Below are 23,419 nucleotides of genomic sequence, written 5' to 3'. Positions count from 1 at the left end.
ATAGACTCCATGGTACATTGACAGGTAGAAAGGAAGAAAAGAACAGGTGACAGTGGACAGACATATGGGGACCCGGCAAAGTCTGGTGTAAATAACAATGCCTGGGAGCAGCAGTTTTGAGACCCCCCCCCCCCCACATAGATGGCAAGGTGCTGGTTATTTGGGAACATTAGCACCAGAATGAGAAAACACTCAAATTAGCCAACACATCCAGTCTTAATATATTTTATGAGTTAAATATTAAATAAAAAAATATATACATTGTGTGTGGTTTAATATATGATGTTGGCAAAGAAGGAAAATGTTCACAATAACAAATACAACAAAAGGCAAAAATTCTGTTGTGAGTATGTATAGGAATGACCACAGGCATTAAGCGGCAGGGGAGTACCAAACTATGCGTCAAGAAAAGACAAATTATCCAGCACATTTTGCCAGTATTTTTTTTTGAAAACCTTTATTGGAAAATCCGGAGATACATGCGCAAGCCCACAACCATCCTGGCCGGCTGCAAAGACAGTCAATAAAAACAGGAGAGTAGCATGCGATAGGTCAATATACAAGCAGGATACTTCAAAGTACATTATAAGAACTGCGGGGTGTGCGACATAGGATATGAGGTTTTCTTTTTTAAATTTAGAAGAGGAGAGAGGGCTGCAACAGCAAGGACTGCACACCTTACATAAAAGACAAAGAAGAAGCAGGGGGGATATACCCCAGTGACAATCGGTGGTGGGCTATAAGTAAAGCAACTCTACCATCAAAGCAACCACAGCGCAAGAACCTAGACAATAGCAACGATACAGAAGGCAACTTTACTAAGTCCGATCCCCGAAAGCCCACCCCTAAAAAGGCGAGGGATAGAGAAATCTTGAGATGTCAATAATAGAGAAAGAATATAGGTGTGAGACCCAGTGACAGTCAGCCCCACTAAAGAGGAAGACCCTCCCAAAGCCGGAAAAGAGCGATAGGGACCATAGAACAAAACAAACTAAAACAACAAACCCCCCCCGCACCCCTGTAATGGCTACGGCCTAACCCACTAACAGCGTGCCGGTCGCCCCGGAACTGCCCCACAGTAGGGAAATTATAAAGAGTGGAGGAGGAGAGGAGCAAACCCGCTCCCGGGCACCCGGTGCCCCCTCGCCGGCAAGTGAAACATATCAGCACCACGGGTAAACATTGAGCAATGTATACACAGTAGGGAAAACTACGAGCGGAGCGTGGGAGATAACACACCGAAAACAGGATTAATCACAAAGCGGTACAGTTCGCATTCCCAAAGCATTCAAACCCACTGTAGTGACGACGTCATGAAAGCAATACCCCTTGCAACCAAAATCACAAGCAAGAATTAAAGCCAGCCTATAGCAGTCCCCCGGCCCTTCTCGTACGTAAAATTATTTGAGCACATTACATGAACCAAGCAGCAAGAATCAGGTCAAAATAACACATCCAGGAACAGAGTCAACGCAGCGCAGCATCAAGGAGGACAACGCGTCAAGCAGCCCACACAATATCAGCACAAAGGACGATGACCCAGAGGGGGGATAATTATCCTTGTCCAGTCTTGCTTAAAGTACCAGAATAAGCGACAGTACCAATCTCCAGCAAGTGCGGCGTGCAAAACCAGTCAGTGAAACAGACCTTCCAAACTCCATGCCACGAAGCAACACAGGAGAGCCCCAGTCCAATGTTAAAGTACAGCAGGAACAGCGCCAGAATATCAATCAACAGGTCGTTGGGGAAGGATATTGTAGCCAGATCCAAACTAGCATGTCCAAAACGCCCGGTGCATCCAACAGTACACATATGGAAAGTCCCAAGACGCCGTGTTTCCGACCATCCAGCTGCGGTGAAAGGCGCCATCTTGAAGCCTCCTGGCGCTGAAGACGGCGTCTCAATGTACACGAGCGGGCCAGCCGATATCATGGGCTCCACCGCTAGGATAATGGTATCCAACTTGCCCCCCAACAATAGGGCGCCCTGCACCAAGGTTTCACGAAGGGCAGCCAAAGAAGCCAGCAATGCGTCGAGGCGCAAACCAGTTCTGTGTACCCCGTGTGTTGTGGTCTCCTTCACCATAGTAGCACGGGTAAGATCAGGGCCGGTGTGGGGCCGGGGCGCAGGCTGGAAGGCGGCGAACAATGTAGCCCCACCGGCAGGGTCACCGAGAGCAAGCAAAAGGCACCGCTGAAATTAGTGCAGGTGAAGGGCGGCTCGTAAGAAATTAGGGAGCCTCCCGCCAAAAGCGGGATGTTTAGGAGAATACCTTTAGGCGGAGAGCGAGTGGATACAATGTTGCACTGTCCGGTTACGCGGGGGCCCAGGGAGAGTCCCGGTCTTCGCTTGCTGTCAGGAGAATCGCCGCCGCACGCTCCTTCAGAGCTGAGCGGTCCCTCCAGGTCAGCGGCGGCCGTTGTTGTTTACTCGGGGTCCAGCCTCGCAAGATGGCCGAGTCCCCGGTCTTAGAGCTGCTGCGGGCCGCTGGAATCGCCGACGTTTTCTCGCCTCCAGAAGCAGGCACGGACCTCGGGGTTGCACCCCCGACGATCGGGTGCTTTCACGTCCCCGTACCCTCCGTCTTGCCGCGGTGGTTCACGCAGGATGTAGTCTCGGCAGGAGACGATGATCGGAGCCGAGGGACTAGGCGGCCATTGCGGTCGCCGGCTTGGCTCCTCCCCCCCATTTTGCCAGTATTAACAGATTTTTACAGATGGTGATACTGTCTGGGCTAATAGTCCACATCATGATTACCAGTTAACAACCAAATATAGAAAAAAGCAACTGCAAGATTACCAGTTAGCCTTTGTGAAGGCCCTTCCTCTGCGTGCGAACACGAGTAGTCTTGTTTTTAATAACTTTGATCCGTTTGAGCTACACGCATTTTGTTTTGATAAATTTTGCTGATTATACAGCAGATGATGGAACATGTTGCAAATCCATAATTATACGAAAATAAGACAGCTGCAGAGCTACATTATTCCAGCAGCCCTGTGTATAGGTCCCTCCAGTGGCAAAGCATGTCAAATAATCTTGAGAATGCTCAATGGTTTGACAATAGGCTTTTAAAAGAATAATAAAATACAACATTAAACATCGAGAACCTCTTCCTGACAAAGCAGTGATATAACAGACTCTGAAAAAACTTTCCAAATTCACAATAAACTTTAAAATGTGCTGTCAGTAACACTTTCAGAAATTTGGGTTTGCCAATTGGGTTAGATGATAAGACTGCAAAGTACTTCTGGTGAGAAAATCTGGGCAACTGACAGCATAGTAGTGATCAAGCTGGCAATCTTTATATATATATTTTGTAAAAATCATCTGAGAACCCTTTATTAATATACAAGTTGTATAAAGAACATTCAGACTAGCATTTTAAAAATGTCTTACCTTGCACTTCTTTTCTCTATATCTGAACAGCCAATGCAACCTCTGTAAACTACTCCAGCCAAATGCACTAAGTACCGGCAGAAATTTTCTAATTGAGGAATAGTCTTCTCTCCTTTCAGTTGAGTAAACCATTGTTTTGGAAAACAATCTACCACCTGAAAACATGATAGAATGTTTATGTTAAAGCTAATAGAAAATGTTTGGTTGAATACTTTTTAAATTTTTTTAGTGGTGGTGGTTGGGGGGGGGGGGGATCCAGCAAATGCAGACAACCCAACAATTTCCTTTCAAGAGATCTTCAATGTATAGAAACATTAATCAACTACAACAAGACGTGATCAAATATACTATTGTTGTATTAAATGAATTATCAGACACTGACCAGTGAACAGGCATTACTAATAATTTATAGAGTGACATTAATGCTATTTAAGCCAAAAGCGATGCAAGATTACTTGTACATAGGATGAATGTATCTGTATTTTTTCATCTTGCTGCTCTAAAAATAACATAACTTGTAATTCTAGTCCTGTATTGTAGGTATCTTCACTGAATTCATAAACAGGATATTTACCCTAGGAAAACGCATTCATATCTTGAATATGACGTGATAGCTATCATTTTCCTAAATGCAGGCTCTACCACCATAGACTGAAAAGGCCAGTTCTTTAGAATGGTTCTCGGGAAATAACCATATTCAGACAATATACAAGGCAACCTTGTTAACATCTAGAGAAAGTGGTCTTAAATATATAATTTGATATTAAAAACCCATATATGACAGAGATAAAGATGAAGGAAAAGGGCCTGTCAAGTTAAAAGTGCACAAAGTTGAAAAATATGCTGCTCCTTAAGGGGTCAGCTGGTTCCAACTCCCACTATTCACTGTTCAAGCAGCCTCCTAGCTTCATTTCTTTTTTACTGACTAATGTCGAAATATAAAATAACAGAATAATCATTTGCCGCTAAAATAACTGACATTTACTTCCGCTTTCTAGGACATTCACTGACCATCAGACACTGATGTGAATAGCAAACTTCACCCAAAACCTGCAGTTGTTCAATCCATGGCAAAATAGAGAATTTTGTATGCCTCAATGGCAAACAGAACTTCATCTGAAGAGATTTTACAGAGCAGCTTGGCCAACTAAAGTGTGAACTCTTGAATCCTGATCTAAACAGTACTGGTTAGCGGAAGTGTGGGTAGACTTCCACATAGCAGTCTTACACATCTGTTACTGGGACATCCCTTAACCAAGCTACTGTAGCCTCCTTTTTGTGTAGAATAAGCTACTGTTTTAACAGGAAGGGGTTTGTTGGCTAAATGATAACAAAAGGAAACACATAAGACTATCCCCATCCGGCAGCAGACTGGTTGGAGGAAGCCATGCCAATACAGCGAGGTCCATAACTGGCAGGAAGTTGGTCAACTGGACATCAGAGTTTGATCTTCTCCAGATAAAATCTTCTAACTCATCTGAGAAAAAGAGAATGGAGGGATTTTGCTGCCAGAGAGAACCGATTATTAAAGAAAGGCAGATGAAGTAGCCACTAAGAAAGCTACTTCCCAAGTAAGGTGTTCAAATGAGCCCAATATATATGGACTTTTACCGATAATCCATCAATATAGAAAGGGCCAAATTTAGCTCCCTCAGGGGAGAAGGCTGCTGTCTCGGATAATCTTCTTTTAGACCCTCTAAAAAAGACTTGGCACAGGGAATTGTGCAGGTCTTTTTCTGTATGCCGTGACAGCAGCCAAACCTGGTACAAACATATTTTATTATTAGCCATACACACAATCACACACACTACTGCATATGTGCAAGGTATAAATAGTGACATAATAGCCTTGACTTTATTAGAATGTGGTTAAAATAAACATTGATAATATGAGTATTCCCTTGGCCAAGGAAATCTGCTGAGGGGGGCAGGCAGGCTGGAACAGATGCAGCATTTAGGTATGTCAGGAATAGGACTCCCTTTACATGACATACAGATCCATATCTGAGGTATTGTAGCCTCCGATGGACAGTTGTTCTAAGCATGTTCACTTTATTGACTGCAGTAAAGAATCAAACAATGAGGTGGATCGGCTACAAACATTACTTAATTAAATCAATGTTTAATACTTTTGACTATAAAACATGGAATGGAAGAGCATTTATAGAGCGCATGGCTACCCGGAAGCATCCCAGCGCTAGTAACTGACACAGGGCACCAAGAAGGGCCAAGAAAAGAGCATGTCTTTAATTGCTTCCGGAAAGCCTGGTGGTCCGGATTGAGCGTAGGTGGAGAGGCAAGGAATTCCAGAGTTTGGAGGCATTATAGGAAAAAAGCCTGCCACCACTCCTGGACCTCTTGATCCTAGGGATCTCTGCCAAGTGCAGATCATCTGATCGAAGATTCTGGTTGGCTTTATATCATGGTGGAGATCATAGGTTGGCCGAGTCCCTCCCTTGCTTTATGTACAAGGCACAAGGCCTTGAACCTAATCTGTTCCTGAACCGGGAGCCAGTGGAGGAAGCGGAGGGCCGGTTTGGCTGACAGCCTATTGGAGGCTCCCGTCAACAGTCTTGCTGCACTGTTTTGTACGGATTGAAGTTGTCTGACTGCGGAGATGGGAGCGCCCAGGCACAGGGCGTTCCCATAATCCAATCTGGAGAGTATTAATGATTGGACCAGTACTTTCTTAGCTGCAAAGGGAAGGAGGGGAAGGACCTTTTGGGCCATTCTAAGTAGGCCGTAGCAGAGAGCTGCTGTTTTCCTGGCTTGGGTCCTAAGATTGATTCCTAGCCAGATTATGGGGAATAACAAGATTTATGAACATAAGTTCTAATACTGTAGTTTAACTCATTTGAAGATTTGATGAGTTAAAGAGAGAACTGGATCAGAACTTTATTATTACTGTACTTAAATATTTTTACAAAAATAACTGAATTTCCAATTCTATTGAGTTCCACTTACACTCTGGGCTTTTTTGATGCTTTCTTCTCCATTCTCCAAGTTTTGAAAAGCCAACAGGATGTATCTATTCAACAAACCGTCAACTGCCAGCTCCTGCAAAGCTCTGCTTGAAAGAATTCCATTCCACTGGAGAAAATTTCGTAGTAACTGAAGAAAATAAATGTGATCTTTTAAAAACAGGATTTAGAGAGGATACAATTGTCAAAGAACTGTATGCTATTTGTTCTATATTTGGTTTGAGCCTCACATAAGCACACAATGAAAATGTTTATATCATTATATATACAACTAAAGGTAACATTTGCTAAAAACAGACAGACTACACATTTTCAAAGTCTCTTTTTCTTTGAAGGTTGCAAGTGACTACTGCCAAGGGCCAACAGACTAGCACTTGACATAAAAAAGAAGTTACTTACTTTAGGTAACACTCTTTCTGGAAGATACTTTAGCTAAACGAAGAATCCTCACCTTCTGAATATTTCCCAGGAATCAAACTGGGTTGGGATTTTTTTTTTTAGCACAACCCTATTGATACCGTCCTGCTCCAGAAATTAATTGTGGAGCCCATATAGGTGCTACTCCTGCGCACGGACGTCAGTTACTTTTGAGGCTGTACTCACCCAGAGAGACAGAGCTCCAATAGTAAATTGGCTTTGACCAGTTGCAAATTCCTAGACTTAGGATCTTATTAATGTTTAAAGTCCAATTCATAGAACAGGGAGGATTGGTGAGGAATCCGTGGTTAGACAGTCTCTCTCAGAAACAGCGTTACCGAAGGAAAGTAAACTGTTCTTCTGACAGACTTACAAATGTAGATTCCTCACCTCTAGAACAGATAGTAAAGCAGTACCTATTTGGAGGTGGATCTGTGGATGGACTCAAAACAAAAAATCCTGTAGGACCGAGCAGGCAAAATGTCCATCTCAGCAGGCCTGGGTATCTAGACATTAGCGCTTTATGAACTCATAGTTTTTTTAAAAGCTTTCAGAGTCTTATACAGAACAAACTTGCCTTTAGGTATCAGAGAGCATTAAATGAGCACCAATTGCGTGACAGACTGACACATTCACTTTTGTTGGGCATGGGGAGATTAAGTGTTTTGCCCAGAATCACAGGATGTTGAGTGTCCTATGCAGAGACTTAAACCCAGGTCCCCAGCTTCGATGTCGACCGCTCTAGCCTTTTGGGGTGGAGGCGAAGGAGTCTCTCCACCTCCTTCGAGGAGTATGACACAGCAAAAAATGCAGAAAGGTAGATGGTTTGACTAACATGGAACGGAGTCTGAATTTTTGGTCAAGTCCAGAGAACCAGTTTGTCTGGAAAGGTGGTGGTGTACGGTGGATTGATGCTGAGCACCTGCAGTTCACTCACTCGCTGCGCTGATGTAATGGCAACGGTGAAGCAGGGGAGGGAGAGGGAGAGCATTACATTTGTGATGGTCAAATTTAAGGTCCCAATGTGGCATGGCAAAAAAAGAGGGTAGAAACAAGTGTTTTGGACCTTTGAAAAAACGCATTACAACAAGTGATATAAATAATTAGAGCTGGTCTGGCAACCGTAACAAAGCTGGAAGGGATTCTTAAACTGTGCTTAAAGCCTTGCCTGGCGATAGACAATACAAACAGAACAGCAGATAACTTGGCCTGGAGGGGGTCAAGCTGGCGTGTGCCACCTCAAAACACATACGTCTCAACAGGTGTAAAAAAAAAAAGAAAATTGTCAAGGAATGACTGGTTACCTAGATGACATCCATTACCTACAGAGAAAGGGTAAAGGTGGCCAGCTCAATCTCCAAGCATGAAGGAGGAGATTGCAAAGGTCCAAGTGCAGAATCCTGCTGTGATAACAGGCAGCCTGATTGGAGAAAGGATGCTCAAGCCCTTGTTGCTCCTGAAGTAGGACTGGACCTGGTGTTCTGTTATGTTATGTTAAAAATGGACTTGTAGAGCGCACAGCTACTCTGCAGAGTATGCCTGTGCTGAGACAAAAAGATAGAGGCTAGAGGGGGAAACAGCAATCCCGGGGTAGGTGGCCATTATACTGCTTGTTGGAACAGCCAGGTTTTCAATTTTTTTCTTAAAGCTAGTATGTTTGTGGACTTCTAAGCGGGAGAGGCAGCTTGTTGCAGAATCTAGCCACTTGCACATGGAACAAGCGACTGCCACGGCTCTGAGACACTTTGGAGTGACCATAAGGTGTTGGTGTGCTGACCTAAGGGATCTATCAGGTACGTAGTATGAGACTCTTCGGCGGATGTAATGCGCCCCCATGCCATGCAGAGCTTTGAAAGCCAGGACCAGAGCTTTGAATAGTATTCTGCATCAGACAGGCCGCAAATGCAGATTCTTCAGGTGGTGGGAGATCCGCTCTCTAGGACGAGACTCAGAACTGCCCTGGCTGCCGCATTCTGCACGACTTGTAGTCTATTGAGTAAAAACTCCGGAAGGCAAAGGTAGAGGACGTTGGCATAGTCCAATCTGGAGGTGATAAGGGTCTGAACGATCGTCTTTCTGTGCGAGGTCGGTAATAGGAATAGAAACCTACGGAGCATTTTCAAGAGATCGAAGCACATGCCTGCTACCAACTGTACTTGAGGTGTCATAGATGGTGCGTCGCCCATTTACATACCCAGGCATTCTCTTCCTACATTAAGTCTGAGACCTTACAGAACACCACCCCCCTCAATGCTTTCATCATGAGCATGATTCTTCTTCCTTAGTGCCAAACAGATCTTCTGGCCTGAAGAAGTTAGGGGTCTCATGGGAGCTTGGCACACCCAACAGCACTCTCTTCTCGCAGCATAATACCGGGGCAGGCATCACAGGAAGCCTTGTGTTTCAGCGTCACACGGGCTGCACATGTCGTGTTGGTCCAACAAAGGTTGCTAGGTTCTGGGGTAGAATGTTGTTGGGGCTTTGTAAGTTGGGGGAACCCGTGGAACGGAGGAGTTCCTGCGTGCCCCTCCTGTGAAGCTCCTTTCTTACGTATAAACGTATTTTGCAAAATACCTACTATTTACTGTAGTTCTTGCTACTGTATTGTTGGTGACGACTTGAGCTGCCCAGGGTACCCTGCCGCTTACCCCGTCTGAGTAGCCTAGCACCGCTGCATCTTATTGCGGAGGCCATTTTTGTTGATGCTCTTTCTGTAAATCCTCATCAGAGGACTCAGTTAGTACTGCGGCTGGCGGAGCGGTCGGCTCAACATTTGCAAAGAGCGGGCCCTCATGACTGTTAAAGTCTCTGTGAGTACTGCGGCTGGCAGACCGGTGGGCTCAATGGTTGCAGGCCTTCATTACTCCGCGGTACTTGAGCAGAAATTAACATCTAGAGCGCTCTGTGTAATATTTCATGTACGCCTTCTTGTGATTACAGCGCTTATGGTGCAACACCATTTTAATTTGGCATAACAGGGTACACTGCTGTGTTTCCCAGCAATTGCACAATTTTGGTCTTTCTCCGTAGCGACTCTCTCAGTAGCGGTATTTTCCTGCTTAGCTACACCATATCAGTGCTGTGACATACACCAAACACATGCTACTCCACAAGTTTGGATTTTCGGCGGAGCAGCACTTTCCTATTTTGCAGCACCATATCAGAGCTGTCAACCACCAAGAACATTTACAGATCTAGCAAGTATTTGTGTGGAACACTAAAGCCATTCTATCATGATCTGCATGGGTAGTGGAGGCGATTTTATTCTACCATGCTGATCTGTTTGTATTAGACTTATTTGCGTATGGATTTCTACAAGTCTACATCATTGATATACTGGTGCAAGGAATGCTCGTTATATTGTTTGACCTGGGAGGCATTTACAACTTTGTCTTTGCTGAAACATGTAATTACATTATGTCATGTACTCAACGAGTCAGTGCAACAGCATCTTGGGTCAGTGCGCACGAATGACTGTAATTTACATTACACAGGTCTTTGTTTTTTATTATCAACATTAAAGGGGCAAACCAGCCACGGTGTAAGAAAGTGCCTCCTTTGACAGGGTTATCCCTCCACTTTTTGCCTGGGAAATGATGTGGTTTTTATTGTAGTGCATAGGGTCCCTGCCAACGAGGTCCCCTGTGCCAGTGCTTCTTTCTTAAAACTGTTCCACGAATGGCCCTTCATGCCCCCTGCAAGTCCCCAGTAAATGGTGCCAGGGTACCTAGGTCATTGGGACCTCTCACCTAGGCCAAGCAGACTGTCACTGCAGTATGCAAGCCCTGGTGCAGACAAAAATGACAGTCGACATGGCACACTCTCCGTGTGCCATGCCAACCAGCACTGCCTATGGTGTAAGTACATCATCCATCTAGCCGACTGTACAATATCTAAGCACCTGCCCTATATCTCAGGTGTGGGCATATCAGCATGAGCAGATATGCCCCTAAAATATTCAGGTCTATTTCCTAATATTGTAGAGAGCCCCAGGTCTCGAAGGGATGGTGGCTGGCCTTTGCCCTGCATGCTGGCGTTGGCCATCCTTTGCCTCGCTCTTACTTGAAGAGTCTTCGGCGTGAAGGCGGAGCAGGCGTTGCAGTCCTTGCTCTCATGGTCGACCGGTAGGCAGAGGTTGCAAACCGGGTGCTGGTCCCTCTGCGCGCACTTGTGGTGGCAGTTACGGCAGAATTTGAATGGTGTGTTGTCCATCTCCTGCGTTCAGGGGTCCCCCTGAGCGTGCATTCTCTGATGGACGTCGAAGTTCTGGAAGTTCTCCTGTTCCTTCGTCGTCCCCCACTGGCCCCATCTCCCCTGTAACACTCCTAAATCTAGTATTTAGATGGCTCCCCAGACCCTGAAATCAGATCTACAATAACCTAAGAAGACTGGACACCAAAGAGCCGCATGAGCAAAAAAGGACAAGTGACTGACTGCTCCAGCCCTGCCGGCCTGTCTGCTGCCTTTCGCCTCTGCTAAAAAAAAGAGCTTGTCCTACAAGGGGGGACTGCCGCCAGGTGTTGGAACAATTTGTCTCGTTGTTCTCCCACACGCCTGGAATTACACATCTGTGTAGCCATGATGTGGACACAGGGGACAGTCCGCCTGTAAAAACCAAGTCTTACCAGCTGTCCGAGAAAGTTAAGAAAAGCATCCAAGGTGAGGTGGCCAACATGCTGGAGCTGGGGGTGATCGAACCTTCCAGCAGCCCTTGGGCAAATGTCTTACTCGCTTCTGTGTCAGGCCTAAGGCTGCTCGCCCACATTGCCACAAATAGAGCACTTTAGGTTAACATTGTGCCCTGTACACGTCTGGAGGAATCTCTGGACTCTGGGCACTGTATAACCACTTAGTGATAGCGCAGTACTGAGGCAGCCTCCTACATACCCCTATACAGTGTATACATAGGATAACATTACTGAGTTTGATACTCATGCCTCAAATCGGACAGCTGTATTTTCTGTGTTTCTGAAAATCACTAATTCAATAAGTACTTACTATATCTCGTAGATCTTGGTATCTAATTATTTGAAAGATCGATGTTATTTTTCTAAATTGGTGTTAGCTTTCCTTAATTGAGTGTGCCTCATTTATTGACTGTGTGTGCAAGGAATGTATGTATGGCATTTATATAGCGCACTACTTACCCGGAGGGTCCCAAGGCGCTTCGACCGCTGCGAAACCCTTCCTGGCTTCCCTGAGAGATGGTCCCTTAATGGGTATCTCCAGGGTGAGACCAGGCATCCCCGGCGGTCTGGTGGGGCCGTTAGTGAAGATGAGGCAAGCTAATGCCCAGAGTTGCCGAGTGTGAACGCTGATAAGAGTGGGCACCGAGGCGAGAGAATTATCGAGTCCGCTGACCCTGCCTCACACTCTCCTCTGATAAGCCTAAGGCTTCTCGACCACAGTACCACAAATAGAGTACCTAGAGATTGTTAAAGCAAGCCTCTGTACACTAGTAAGGGAAACCTAGACTCTGCACTGTGTACCTCATATTGGTACACTATACAGAGAGCCAGTTTCCTACAATTATGTACTGATTTTGAGTCGAGTGACAGGTGTCTGAGCACCAATCTGAAGCAGAAAGACTTTAGCTAAGCTTACATAAACTGAAAAAATGAATTACGAATATCATTTTTGAGAATGTACATCTATGCTGCAAACAGTATAAATGCTGTCAAGTTGTTACGTGTTGTGCTGATCCAAGAGTGAAACATATAGTTTACAGTCAGTGTAGTTTGGCAGCTTGAAGAATTTTCTGGATTCACAGTTCACATGCTGTGCATTATTCCGCCGTCTAGTGGTTGGGTCTGGAATTGTTTTTGCCCCATTTTTTGTTGGTGGGCGTCGATGTACCACCATTTGGTGTCCCATTGCGACGTCACTGTGCTTCCTCTGGAAGCTCCCACCTTTGGTCGCCATCTTCAGATTCTTTTTTCCCCCCATTTCTCCCTTCTCATCTTCATTGGTTGACGAGGGAGGGTTCACTTGTTAATCCAGAAAATTCTCAAGCTGCAAAACTACACTGACAGGTAAGAAACTATACGTTTTGCAGCATGAATCTTTTCTGGATTCACATGTTGTGCATAGATGTTGGAGCAGCCTGTTACATGAGGCTGCTTGGTTGAAGATGAGCGTTGAAATGAGAATAGATGTTGTAAGATCCTTAGTCCTACTTGGGCATCTGTGTTCACTTGCATGCCCACACAGTAGTGTTTTGTGAACATGTGCACTGAAGACCATGTTACTGCCATAGAAATGTCTTGATGTGGTGTGTTTTCTAGAAAAGCGATAACTACCCCTTTCTTCCTTGCCGAATGAGCCCTTTGTTATGTCTCATCTGCTTCCTTGTGGCTCAACAGTATTGTATGTGCTTTCCATCTTGCAATTGCTTTCTTGGTTACTGGTCTCCCTAGAAAATGGAAAACGGTTTGCAAGTGATACAAAGTTGTTTTATTTTCCTCTTATTCTTTTGTTCTTTCAATGTAATACATTACTGTCCTTCTAGCGTCACGGGTGTGTTATGTCCTTTCTGCATGCATTTTTGGTTTCTGGAAGAAAGTTGCTATCTGCATGGTTTGATTCGCATGGAACGGTGAGATCACTTTTGGCATGAATTGTGGATCAGTTCTCACAACAATTCTGTCGTTATGTATTTGGAAAAAGGGTTCCTGTAACGTTAGTACCCGTAGCTCACTCTACGTAGTGATATTATCGCTACCAAACATTTTGTTTTTAGCGTGAGCATTAGAAGTGTGACCTTGTGTAATGGTTCAAATGGTGCCTTCATTAGTTGAGTGTGTACAATATTTAAATTTAAGTGGGTGCAGCTACCCCTTTTTGGGGTGGGGGCGATTTTTTTGGCTGCTTCTAAGAATCTTTTGACCACTGTTGAAGTGAAGAAGCTTCTTCCTGGGTGGCCCTTTGTATATGCTACTATTGCTGCTAGGTGAACGTTTATGATGTGTAGGGTAGCTTACAATTCAGCAAATGTGTTAAGTACCTTAGCACAGTTTTATCCTTTGTCTTCTTTTTGAGAAGCCCTTCCTTGAGACACCATAGAGAGTATTGTTTCCACTTTGCCATATAACACTTGCTAGTGGTTGGCCTTCTTGGCTCCCTTAGGATTGCCGCGGTGTTCTTCGGTAACTTCAGGTGCCCAAACTCCAAGTCCTCAGGAGCCATGCTGCCAGGCTTAAGGCTTCTGGTTCCTTCTTGCATTGTTAGCAAGTCTTGTCTCCTTGGAAATTTGTGAATTGATCCCTGTGATATTTCCATTATTTCCGAGAACCAGGTATGTCTTGCCCACTGTGGAGCAATAAGTATCATCTTCATCATCATGCTAGTTCTACATTTGCTGATCACCTTGTGAAGTAGTGGTATCGAGGGAAAAGCGTATGCATATATATCCCTAAACAGTCTATCCATAGCGCAATCACTATGGACTGTTGGTAGTGCTGCCTCGATGCGAAGCATTGCCATTTTGCATCTGTGGAGTTGCAATGAGGTCGATATCTGGAGTTTCCCATTTCTGAAATAAATTTCCTGAGTTCAGACGTATTCAGTTCCCATTCATGATGTTCATGAAGCTTGCCTGCTCAGTCTGTCCGATTTTACAAAGTCCTTCCCCGGTAGGTGAATTGCCACAATGTTCATTTGGAGTTCCCCCTTGTTTGTTTATGTAGAACATGGTGGCTGTGTTGTCTGTGTGTATTGGTAGTGTTTTCCCCAGAGCTCTCTCTGAAAGGCTTTTAAGGCTAGGAACACGGTCTTTAATTCCAGGATGCTGATGTGCTGTATTGCATCCTACTCCTTCTACATTCCCCTTACTTTGTTCATGTGTGCTCCCCATCCCATCCGGGAGGAATCTGTAGTTATGGTTACAGTTGGAGTTGGTTGTGTAAAATATCTCCCTTGTGTTATGTTTGCTCTGTTCCACCATACTAGCTCTTCCTGTATCCTTTATGTGACAACCACTAGATCTTTCCAACTCCTTTTAGCCTGTGACCACTGTACCTGAAGCCATTCCTGGAATGATCTCATGTGTAGTCATAGTTCTGGTATCAAGTGGATGCAGGAAGCCGTCATCCCTAGCTGCAGTAACTGTTTGTTTGATTTTAATTGTTGCTTTGTCTTCTTTGCGGGCATACTCCATGGTCTTTCTGGGTTGTGAATTGTGTCTGATGTTATGTCACTTGGTCAGAGGCAGAGCTCCCCCCCCCTTGTGACTGGCCTCTTCCACAAGAGCGTACTTGAAAGTACTGTCTTCCTTGCTGGTATTTCCAGCTTTGTTGCTGTCCCTGCTGCTGCGATTGGTTTTCTCCTTGGTAGGTTTGCTGGTAGGTTTGATGCGAGGTTGTGGGGTGTAGATTCACCTTACCCGCTGGCCTTCTTGAGGGGGAGGTTCTGCAACGCATGCCCCCTCTGAACTGTAGAGCCCCTATTGACCTTGCTGTCTCGTTGACCACGCTTCCAAATAGCTGTTTCCCATTGAATGGTGCATTAAGGATATTGTTTTTGCACTTCTGGCTTTAACCCTGAGATGCGTAGCCATGCATGTCTTCTCTTTGTGATATTGATCATCATCATTTGCCTGCTTGATGTCTGTGCGGAATCCTAAATATGTTGCCTTTTCTTGGTATTGTTCTGGTAGGTGCTTTAGCAGGTCTCCTACCTCCGAGTGCGGATATGCGAGGATGTTGAGCAGAGAATTTGAATTTCAATGCGCCATTGGTTCGCCGCTCTCCTCGTGACCTTTCTGCCCATAAGGTCATTTCTTCTGCTTTCATTATCTCGGGAAGGTCCGCTTGTACTTGTGTCATTTGCACTCTTCCTGGCTGTGGATATTATGATGGAATCTGCAGCACTGACCCCTTGAAGTAATTTGGGTCCTTGGAAGAGTGCTTGTATTTTTTCTCTACACTAGGTGTAATTGCTTTTTAAGTGGCAGGCTCGTTCAAATCTTCCTTCCCCTGGTCTAGCACAATTGGTAACATAGGGAGGAATTGGTTCCTAGATTTTGTAGGCTGTAGTGTTTTTAACAAAAAGCATGATTGAGGTTTTTTCTCCTCAAGTTGGAATCCATATGTATCTGCTGCCTTTTTAATGGCTTGGTTATACATATGATTATCGTCTAGTGGAGAAGGCCTCAAAGGTTAGCTGTCAACAGCCTCTTCTGGCGAATCTGTGTCAAAGTCTTGCCATTGTACCTCGTGGAACTACAAGCTTTCTGACCCTATGTAAGTTGGTTCTTCCTCTGCCTCGAAAAATAACTCCTCTTCCTGTTCCTTCTGAGGTTCAGGAGTTAAGGGAGGCTCTATGCTATTAACTCTTTTATCGAGTGTTGTCGAGTTTTTGGGGCAGTATTTTAAATAGTTTCAGGCTTTCATCGAATTCCTTCTTTCGTTGTAAAATATTTGCCATTTCGACTTCGTGCCTTTCCCTCTTCTCTTCAAAGCGTGTATTTCGGAATCAGTGAACTTTGACTTTTCTTTTGTGGATGGCGCCGGTGGCAGCCCAAGTCTTTCGGATTTTGACCTGTCTTGCTTCAACGTCGATGCGTCCATTCCTTGACTGTCTTTTGACGCCTTGGATCTTTCAAGGGTCTCTCTTGCTACAGAGTCCTTCGCAAAGGGTATGTTTATCTCCGGGACGTGGCTGCAGTCGTCGAATGCTTGGAAACCAAGGCTCCCTTCAAGGCCCTTGAGTCTGTTTCTTCAAAGAAAACTGCTCTCTTACCTCTCTAGAAGACTTATTTTCATCCACCACTTGGAAGTCCGTCTCATTCTCTCCTTCCAAGACATTCTCCTCCTCCTCGCTTGAGAGGCCCAGGTCTTGTAGCGATAGTGCTGCACTCTGGCCCTGCATGTTGTAGATGGCTCTTCTCTACTTCTCCCTCGCCCTAAGGGTCTTTAAGGTGAATGCTGAACACGCGCTGCCATCCTCACTTTGGTGGTCTACCGGTAAGCAGAGGTTGCAGACTGGATGTTGTTCCTTCTGGGTGAACTTGTGATGGCAGTTCTGGCAGAACTTGAACACAATTTTTTCCATCAGCACGCATAGGAAGCCCCCTGCACGCGCACTGTTCTCCGATAGTCAACGAGGTTGTTCCTTCCCCTCTTGGTGTCCTCCCGTACGTTGATCGGATGTCTTGTCGATTGTTCTTGATTTTTCCAGTTTTTTTAGTCGATTCTTCCCTTTAAAGCTTGGAGCTCCTTCCGTATGGTTCTAGGCCCCAACAGCGGAAAAAAAGGATCTGAAGATGGTGACCAAAGCTGGGAGCTTCTGGCGGAAGCACGGCGACGTCACAAGGGACACCAAATGGTAGTACATCGATGCCCACCAACAGGAAAGAAAGACAATAGGTATCACATTTACGCATGTTTGAGCTATTGGCATTGTAAATAGCAATGCCTTTTATTTATGTTTTGGTTTTTAAAACATAAATAAAATGCATGGTCATTTACAATGCCAAATAGCTTAAATTCTCGCAAATGCGAGACCTATTGCATTCCAAATGCTTAAAGGCATCGCTGAGTTGCCCCTTTCTGTCCCCAATGACAAATGAAGAGCTCCTCGATTTCTAAGAATTAAATAAACAAGCCGGTGGTCACAACTGCATAGGAGAGACCCTCCTGCAGTAAGAGATACTCATTAAAGAAAATAGTGCTTACAGACTAAAGACGACGTACGGTGTAACAGCCAAAGTAAAAGGCCAGTCCCCATGGGAGGTTACAAATGAAGACAAGGGGGTACTAAGGAGGGACTAAAAAGCCTCCTGGTGAATCAGTAGCCAGCATTTACAAAGCAAAATTAGACAAGCCAACAACAAATATGGACGGTACCTAGGCGAGACCTAAAAAAGGGACAAATACAACAATTCCGGACTCAACCACTAGATGGCGGAATAATGCACAGCATGTGAATTCAGAAAAGATTCACACAGCAAAACATGGCATGGATCAACTTGAAATCATTGCTGCAACTGCCTGGCCCAGGTTTTGTTATGTAAGGAGCACGGGTAAGAGTGGTAATGATAACATTGACATTTTAATCTTAAACTAAACAGACAGTCATATTATACCCAATACATAATTTAATTTTGAGAGCAAATTATGACATATGACAACCAGCCTCAGAACCATTTGTTTAGTGCCATATGTTTACTTTTTCTCCTTGTGCAGTGCTTTTCCCACATCTACAGATCTGCTAGCATCTGGAAACTCAGGAGGTGAACATGAAGCTTGTTTGTACAGGGTCAAAGTAGTGGAGTTGGGCGGTGTCTGAAAAGTGTGTCACAGGGATGTGCTGGCTTAGAGTCTAAATTGCTACTTGGCAATGTAAGCCGCATTAAGCCACTCCTAACTTTCATGCCAAGAGCACTTTGCGATGTGGGATTAGCAATATCAGACTTTAAATTATAGGTATACATTTTTTTTTAATTTAAAGTCCTTGGAAAAAAGTGATACGAGCTAAAAAGCTAAATTACCACAACAGAATATGCCATTTGCTAGATCCACGTGAGTCTTTAAGGAGGGGAAGTAAAGTTCATACTCTGGTTTGAATAAAAAATAAAAAACCTAAAGACTTGAAAGGACGTAGTTAGGTATAGAACTACTGGAGAGGTTGCTAGGAGAGATATTGAAGGGGTACGAAGAGTGCATGGTGGATTACTGTACTCCGACACCAATGGGAGGTATTGAAGAACAATGAATAGTGTACGGTGATTAAGCGTTATTTAAAGTGTCACACATAAGATATAAAAAGGTCACATACATAAGCACACCTCATACTGGAAGTATCACACATAAGCCCAGTGAAAACTTGGCAGCCCTTCTTCAAGTAAATTCAGAGTCATGTATGCACACAGGATATTTTCAATATTTTGGCACACCATATGTTGTTCTCCCACAACACATTTCAAAATCAACCGTACTTCACTATAAAAAGTAGCTTTATTTTACCTTAACAGAGGACCAAAACTGGCGATGGAAAAACAAACATGGTGCAGAATTCTTATTTTCAAGCACACTGTAATATAACACAAAATAGGTAAAAATCTGAAACCACATATTTGGTTTATTACACATTTAAACATTATATTAGCAGTATTTCAAACTTAGGTTTCCCGCTTTCAATCATTGATCGGAGAGACTTGCTTCTTAAATGCAGATAACACATTTTACAGTTGGAAATAGCCAAATGTTGGGGCACTTTAATTGTGGATTTTAAATCTTGCACTACACACCCATTCCATGGGTCAAAAGTTTCCTTTGAATGTATTTCTTTAAAGAATGGAGCTTAAAGAAACCCATTATAAGAAAAAACTTTTCAAAAATCCAATCAGAAGGTACAGATTAACTAAGTATAACTAGAAATAACATGTCAAAGGAGTTCAATGCAAGCATATTCACGAAGGACTGCAACATGTTAACAAAATTACTTCAGTTACACTACATACTTTGCTATGAGCTATCACTTCTGAAATGGATTGTATGGCTGAATTTTAAACAGGTGACGAAAAATAGAACTGCATAGAAATCATGGTAACAATGAAGTGACAACCATCATTTTACATTTTATGGTCAGACAATAACGGTCTGCCTTTTGCAGTTTAAACCTTAACAAAAAGCCTGTTTTTTCTGCAATTATATGTAGGGTTTAAAAGCATGCTTTTTCCACTGGTCCAAGAGACTGAAATGATCTATCGTCAGTTGAGGTTGAAGCATAGCTCGTATCTGCCTGACTTTTACTACGCCAAAGATTGAAAATCTGAAGATTTTTCTTTAGACTTAAGCAGGCTAACAAACCATAAACTGCTAGGCAAGGACAGCCATTAAGAAAGGACTTTCCATAATTCAATGCCTCAATGAGAAACAGTAAAAACAAAGGGGACTTGAACTTTAGAGGATTATATTGTATTATCAAGATTTGCACTATGAATGGCATTATGGGTACTCTTGCAAGACTTACTTTTTGGGATACAGTGGCATAAACACATCGTCATCCAATGTTCTTCGCATTCTCATCAAAAGAGCCTTTAGCAACGCCTGAAAGTAAATATACAGTATAGCTCAAGTGACAAAATATTTTTAAAAATCCACCTAAAAATAACTTAATCAAGGCTTTATTAAACAATCAGTGATACCCTTAACAATATTCAGGTGTTTTCTCCGACAGGAAAAGAAGCCTGAAGGCGGCAGCAGCAGAAGTCTATCCAGGATCAAAGTGCTTGTGTGAGAGGATATAGGTATGCAGCTTGTGGATACATACACAAAAGCTGTTTCTGCACTCACAGATCAGAGAAGTGCATGTTGGCATCCTAGTTCAAACAATGGCAATCTGACGAGTCACTGAAATGTCAATTCATATGAATAATCAAAGCAGATCCGGAAAGATATTTCAGAAGGACAAGGGCGTGCCTCTTTACATAAAAGAAATAACAAGCATCCCTGCGATCTATAAGTATGAGAGACGCTACGGCCACCAACCTGCTCAACCTCTTCCGGCCTAACACAAGTAGATGCTTCTCCAGTTAAAAGGGTTGGTACCAGGCCAGCTGCTGCTTCTCTCTTCTTGGCTTTTGCGGCTCCCCTGTGTCCTTTATCTTCTTAGGTCATCAGGATCGGTTTAACTGGTGCCAGGGACGCCCCAAAATTCTGAATTTAGGAGTGTAAGGGAAGTGTGGGGTAGGAGATTATGGGGTCACTACGCACCCTAAATGACCACTCCCTGTGGGAAGTGTGAATAACCGTGGCCCAGAATTCCTAGGTATGCCATCACAAAGATGGCTACTTCTGAAAAATCATGTCCACCTCACAGTAACCCACCATAGGGGTGGTATTAGCCTGGAGTTCGCACGTCTACCTGACTAGGTAATTTCCCCACCTGTCCAGGTGCCATGGGGGCTCTGGATAAGGGGGGGGGGGGGGGGGGGGCAGGGAATTTCTCTACTTTGAGGGGAGCCAGATTTGTGTTCCAAAGGAGGCAGCTTCTTTAAAGCTCACAGGACCAAGGAGGCTAATCGAATATGCTACTTACCAGTATGCATCTGTTCTTGGCATGTAGGGCTGCTGACATTCATATCTGTGCATAGATCGCCGCCTAGTGTTGGGTCCGCATGATTGCACATTGTTGTCCTGGAAGAGTCTTCGAAGTATCACGAGATAGGCGGCTCCTCCCCTGGACTACAGTGCGCATGGGCATCCTCAGATTGTTTTTCGCCATTGTGGCAGAGATGGAGTGCAATACAGTGAGTGATGTCCATGCTACAGAGTAATTCTGAATGCTACATCTTCTACAGGCGCCGGGGAGGAGGGTGGGCGATATGAATGTCAGCAGCCCTACATGCCAAGAACAGATGCATACTGGTAAGTAGCATATTCGGTTCGAGGCATGTGGGCTGCTGAATTCATATCTGTGCATAGATTATATAGCAGTCCCTCCTGTTAGCGGCGGCTGCCCGTGCCAGCTGCAGCAGTCTGAAAAAGAGTTTTGAGAACAGCCTGTCCTACAGCTGCCTGCTGTTTAGAATGCACATCTACGCAGTAGTGTTTCGTAAATGTATGTGTGGTGGACCATGTGGCTGCCTTACATATCTCTTCTAAAGGAATATTCCCCAGGAAAGCCATGGACGCTCCTAATTTACGTGTGGAGTGTGCTCTCGTGGAATGGTTAGTGTGCGTTTAGCCTTAGCATAGCAAATTTGTATACGCTTAACGATCCACCTGGCTATCCCTGCTTTGGAAATGGGGTTGCCTTTGTGTTGTGGGGAAAATGCAACAAAAAGCTGTTTTGTTTTTCTGAAGTCCTTTGTTCTGTCTATATAGTACATAAGAGCCCTTTTGACATCTAATGTGTGTAGGGATCTCTCTGCAACATTTTCTGGATTAGGAAAGAAAACTGGCAGTTCTATGGTCTGGTTCATGTGGAACTGCGAAATCACCTTAGGCATGAATGTAGGGTTGGTGCGTAGTACAACCGTTTTTGCGTGGACCTGTATGAACGGCTCTTGAATGGTTAGGGCCTGGAGTTCACTAACTCTTCGTAGTGAGGTAATGGCTACTAGGAAAGCCACTTTCCAGGTTAGAAACTGAATCTCACAAGAGTGTAGAGGTTCAAAAGGTGGTCCCATCAGTCTGGTGAGGACCACATTGAGGTTCCAGACTGGTGAAGGCGGGTGTCTGGGAGGGATAACTCTTGAGTCCTTCCAGAAAAGTCTTAATTGCAGGCACTCTGAATAGTGAGAGGTGCTGCCTGTTTTGAAGATAAGCTGCTATTGCTGATAAATGTATACGAATGGAACTGTACGCCAGATTACACCTGTATAAGTGCAACAAGTAACAGATAATGTTTTGAATAGATGCATCCAGTGGGTTAATGTCATTATTGTTACAATATATGACAAACCTTTTCCATTTAGCCGCATAGCATGCTCTGGTTGTGGGCCGTCTTGCCTCCTTGATGATATTCATACATTCTGGCGGCAAGTTGAGGTAGCCAAATTCTAAGACTTCAGGAGCCAGTTCGCCAGGTTGAGCTGTTGCGGATCTGGATGCTGAATGTCGCCATGGCTCTGCGTCAAAAGCCTGGGTGTGAGGTGCAGCCTTTGATGCAGTACCACGGATAGTTCTAGAAACGTGGTGTACCATGGTTGGCGTGCCCACATTGGAGCAACCAGGATGAGTGTCATCGAGTGTTGCCTCGGTTTTCGTGCCACTAGCGGTATTAGAGGTGCTGGGGGGAAAGCGTACGCAAATTTGCCTGACCAGTTCATCCATATTGCATTGCCCTGCGACTGTGGGAACCTGCTGGTGAAGCTTTGGCATTTTGCGTTTTCCCTTGTGGCGAACAGGTCTATCTGTGGATGACCCCACTGCTGGAAGTACGGTTGGAGTACTGATTGATGTATCTCCCACTCGTGCATCTGGTGGCTGCGTCTGCGGAGCAGATCCGCCATCTGGTTGTCCTTGCCCGGGAGGTGTTCCGCCATGAGGAAGATGTTCCTCTGAATGGCCCACTTCCACATGCTCTGAGCCAGATGAGACAACTGTCGAGAGTGTGTTCCTCCCTGCTTTTGTATGTAGTACATGGCAGTCATGTTGTCCGTCCGGATCAACACGACTTTGCTGCACAAGTGTACTTTGAAAGCCTTCATTGCCATGAAAATTGCCATCAATTCCAGAAGGTTGATGTGCATCCTCTTTTGCTGTGCTGTCCATAGTCCCTGCACCGTGTAATGGAGTACATGAGCTCCCTATCCTTGGAGAGATATTGTCAGTATTATTTGTGGTACAGGCTCTTGGAACAGTCGGCCCGTGCAAAGGTTTCGTGGGTTCCACCAATGCAGGGAGTTGTATGCCCTACTGCTCACCAACACTAGGTCTTTCCATTGTCCTTGAGCATGATTCCACTGACGTGCCAAGCACTCCTGAAGCGGGCGCATATGTAGTCTCGCGTGCGGGACTATGAAGATACAGGAGGCCATCATGCCTATCAACTGTATGAACACTTGCTGGAAGTGAGTGTTGGGGTCTGAACTTCTGTATCAGCAATTGCATGCTGTTTATCCTCGCTGAATTTGGCTGAGCTTTGGCTGCCAGAGTGTTTATTGTCGCGCCCAGGTA

General features: G+C 44.6%; 1 protein-coding gene across 1 annotated transcript in view; it reads right to left on the bottom strand.

Moving 5' to 3' along the window:
• The window catches only part of PAXBP1 (PAX3 and PAX7 binding protein 1), a 79,553-nt gene that overhangs the window by 17,014 nt on the left and 39,120 nt on the right, over positions 1–23,419 (bottom strand). The window contains exons 6-9 of the mRNA XM_086933990.1: positions 19,767–19,843; positions 18,758–18,824; positions 6,361–6,507; positions 3,397–3,551 (exon numbers count right to left, since the gene is read on the bottom strand). Coding sequence (XP_086790116.1) covers positions 3,397–3,551; positions 6,361–6,507; positions 18,758–18,824; positions 19,767–19,843 — 446 coding nt within the window. The remainder of the gene's footprint in view (positions 1–3,396; positions 3,552–6,360; positions 6,508–18,757; positions 18,825–19,766; positions 19,844–23,419) is intronic.

This window comes from Lissotriton vulgaris, chromosome 8 (assembly GCF_964263255.1).
Source record: "Lissotriton vulgaris chromosome 8, aLisVul1.2, whole genome shotgun sequence".
NCBI classification, from domain to species: domain Eukaryota; kingdom Metazoa; phylum Chordata; class Amphibia; order Caudata; family Salamandridae; genus Lissotriton; species Lissotriton vulgaris.
This window is presented reverse-complemented; position numbering and strand designations above follow the sequence as displayed.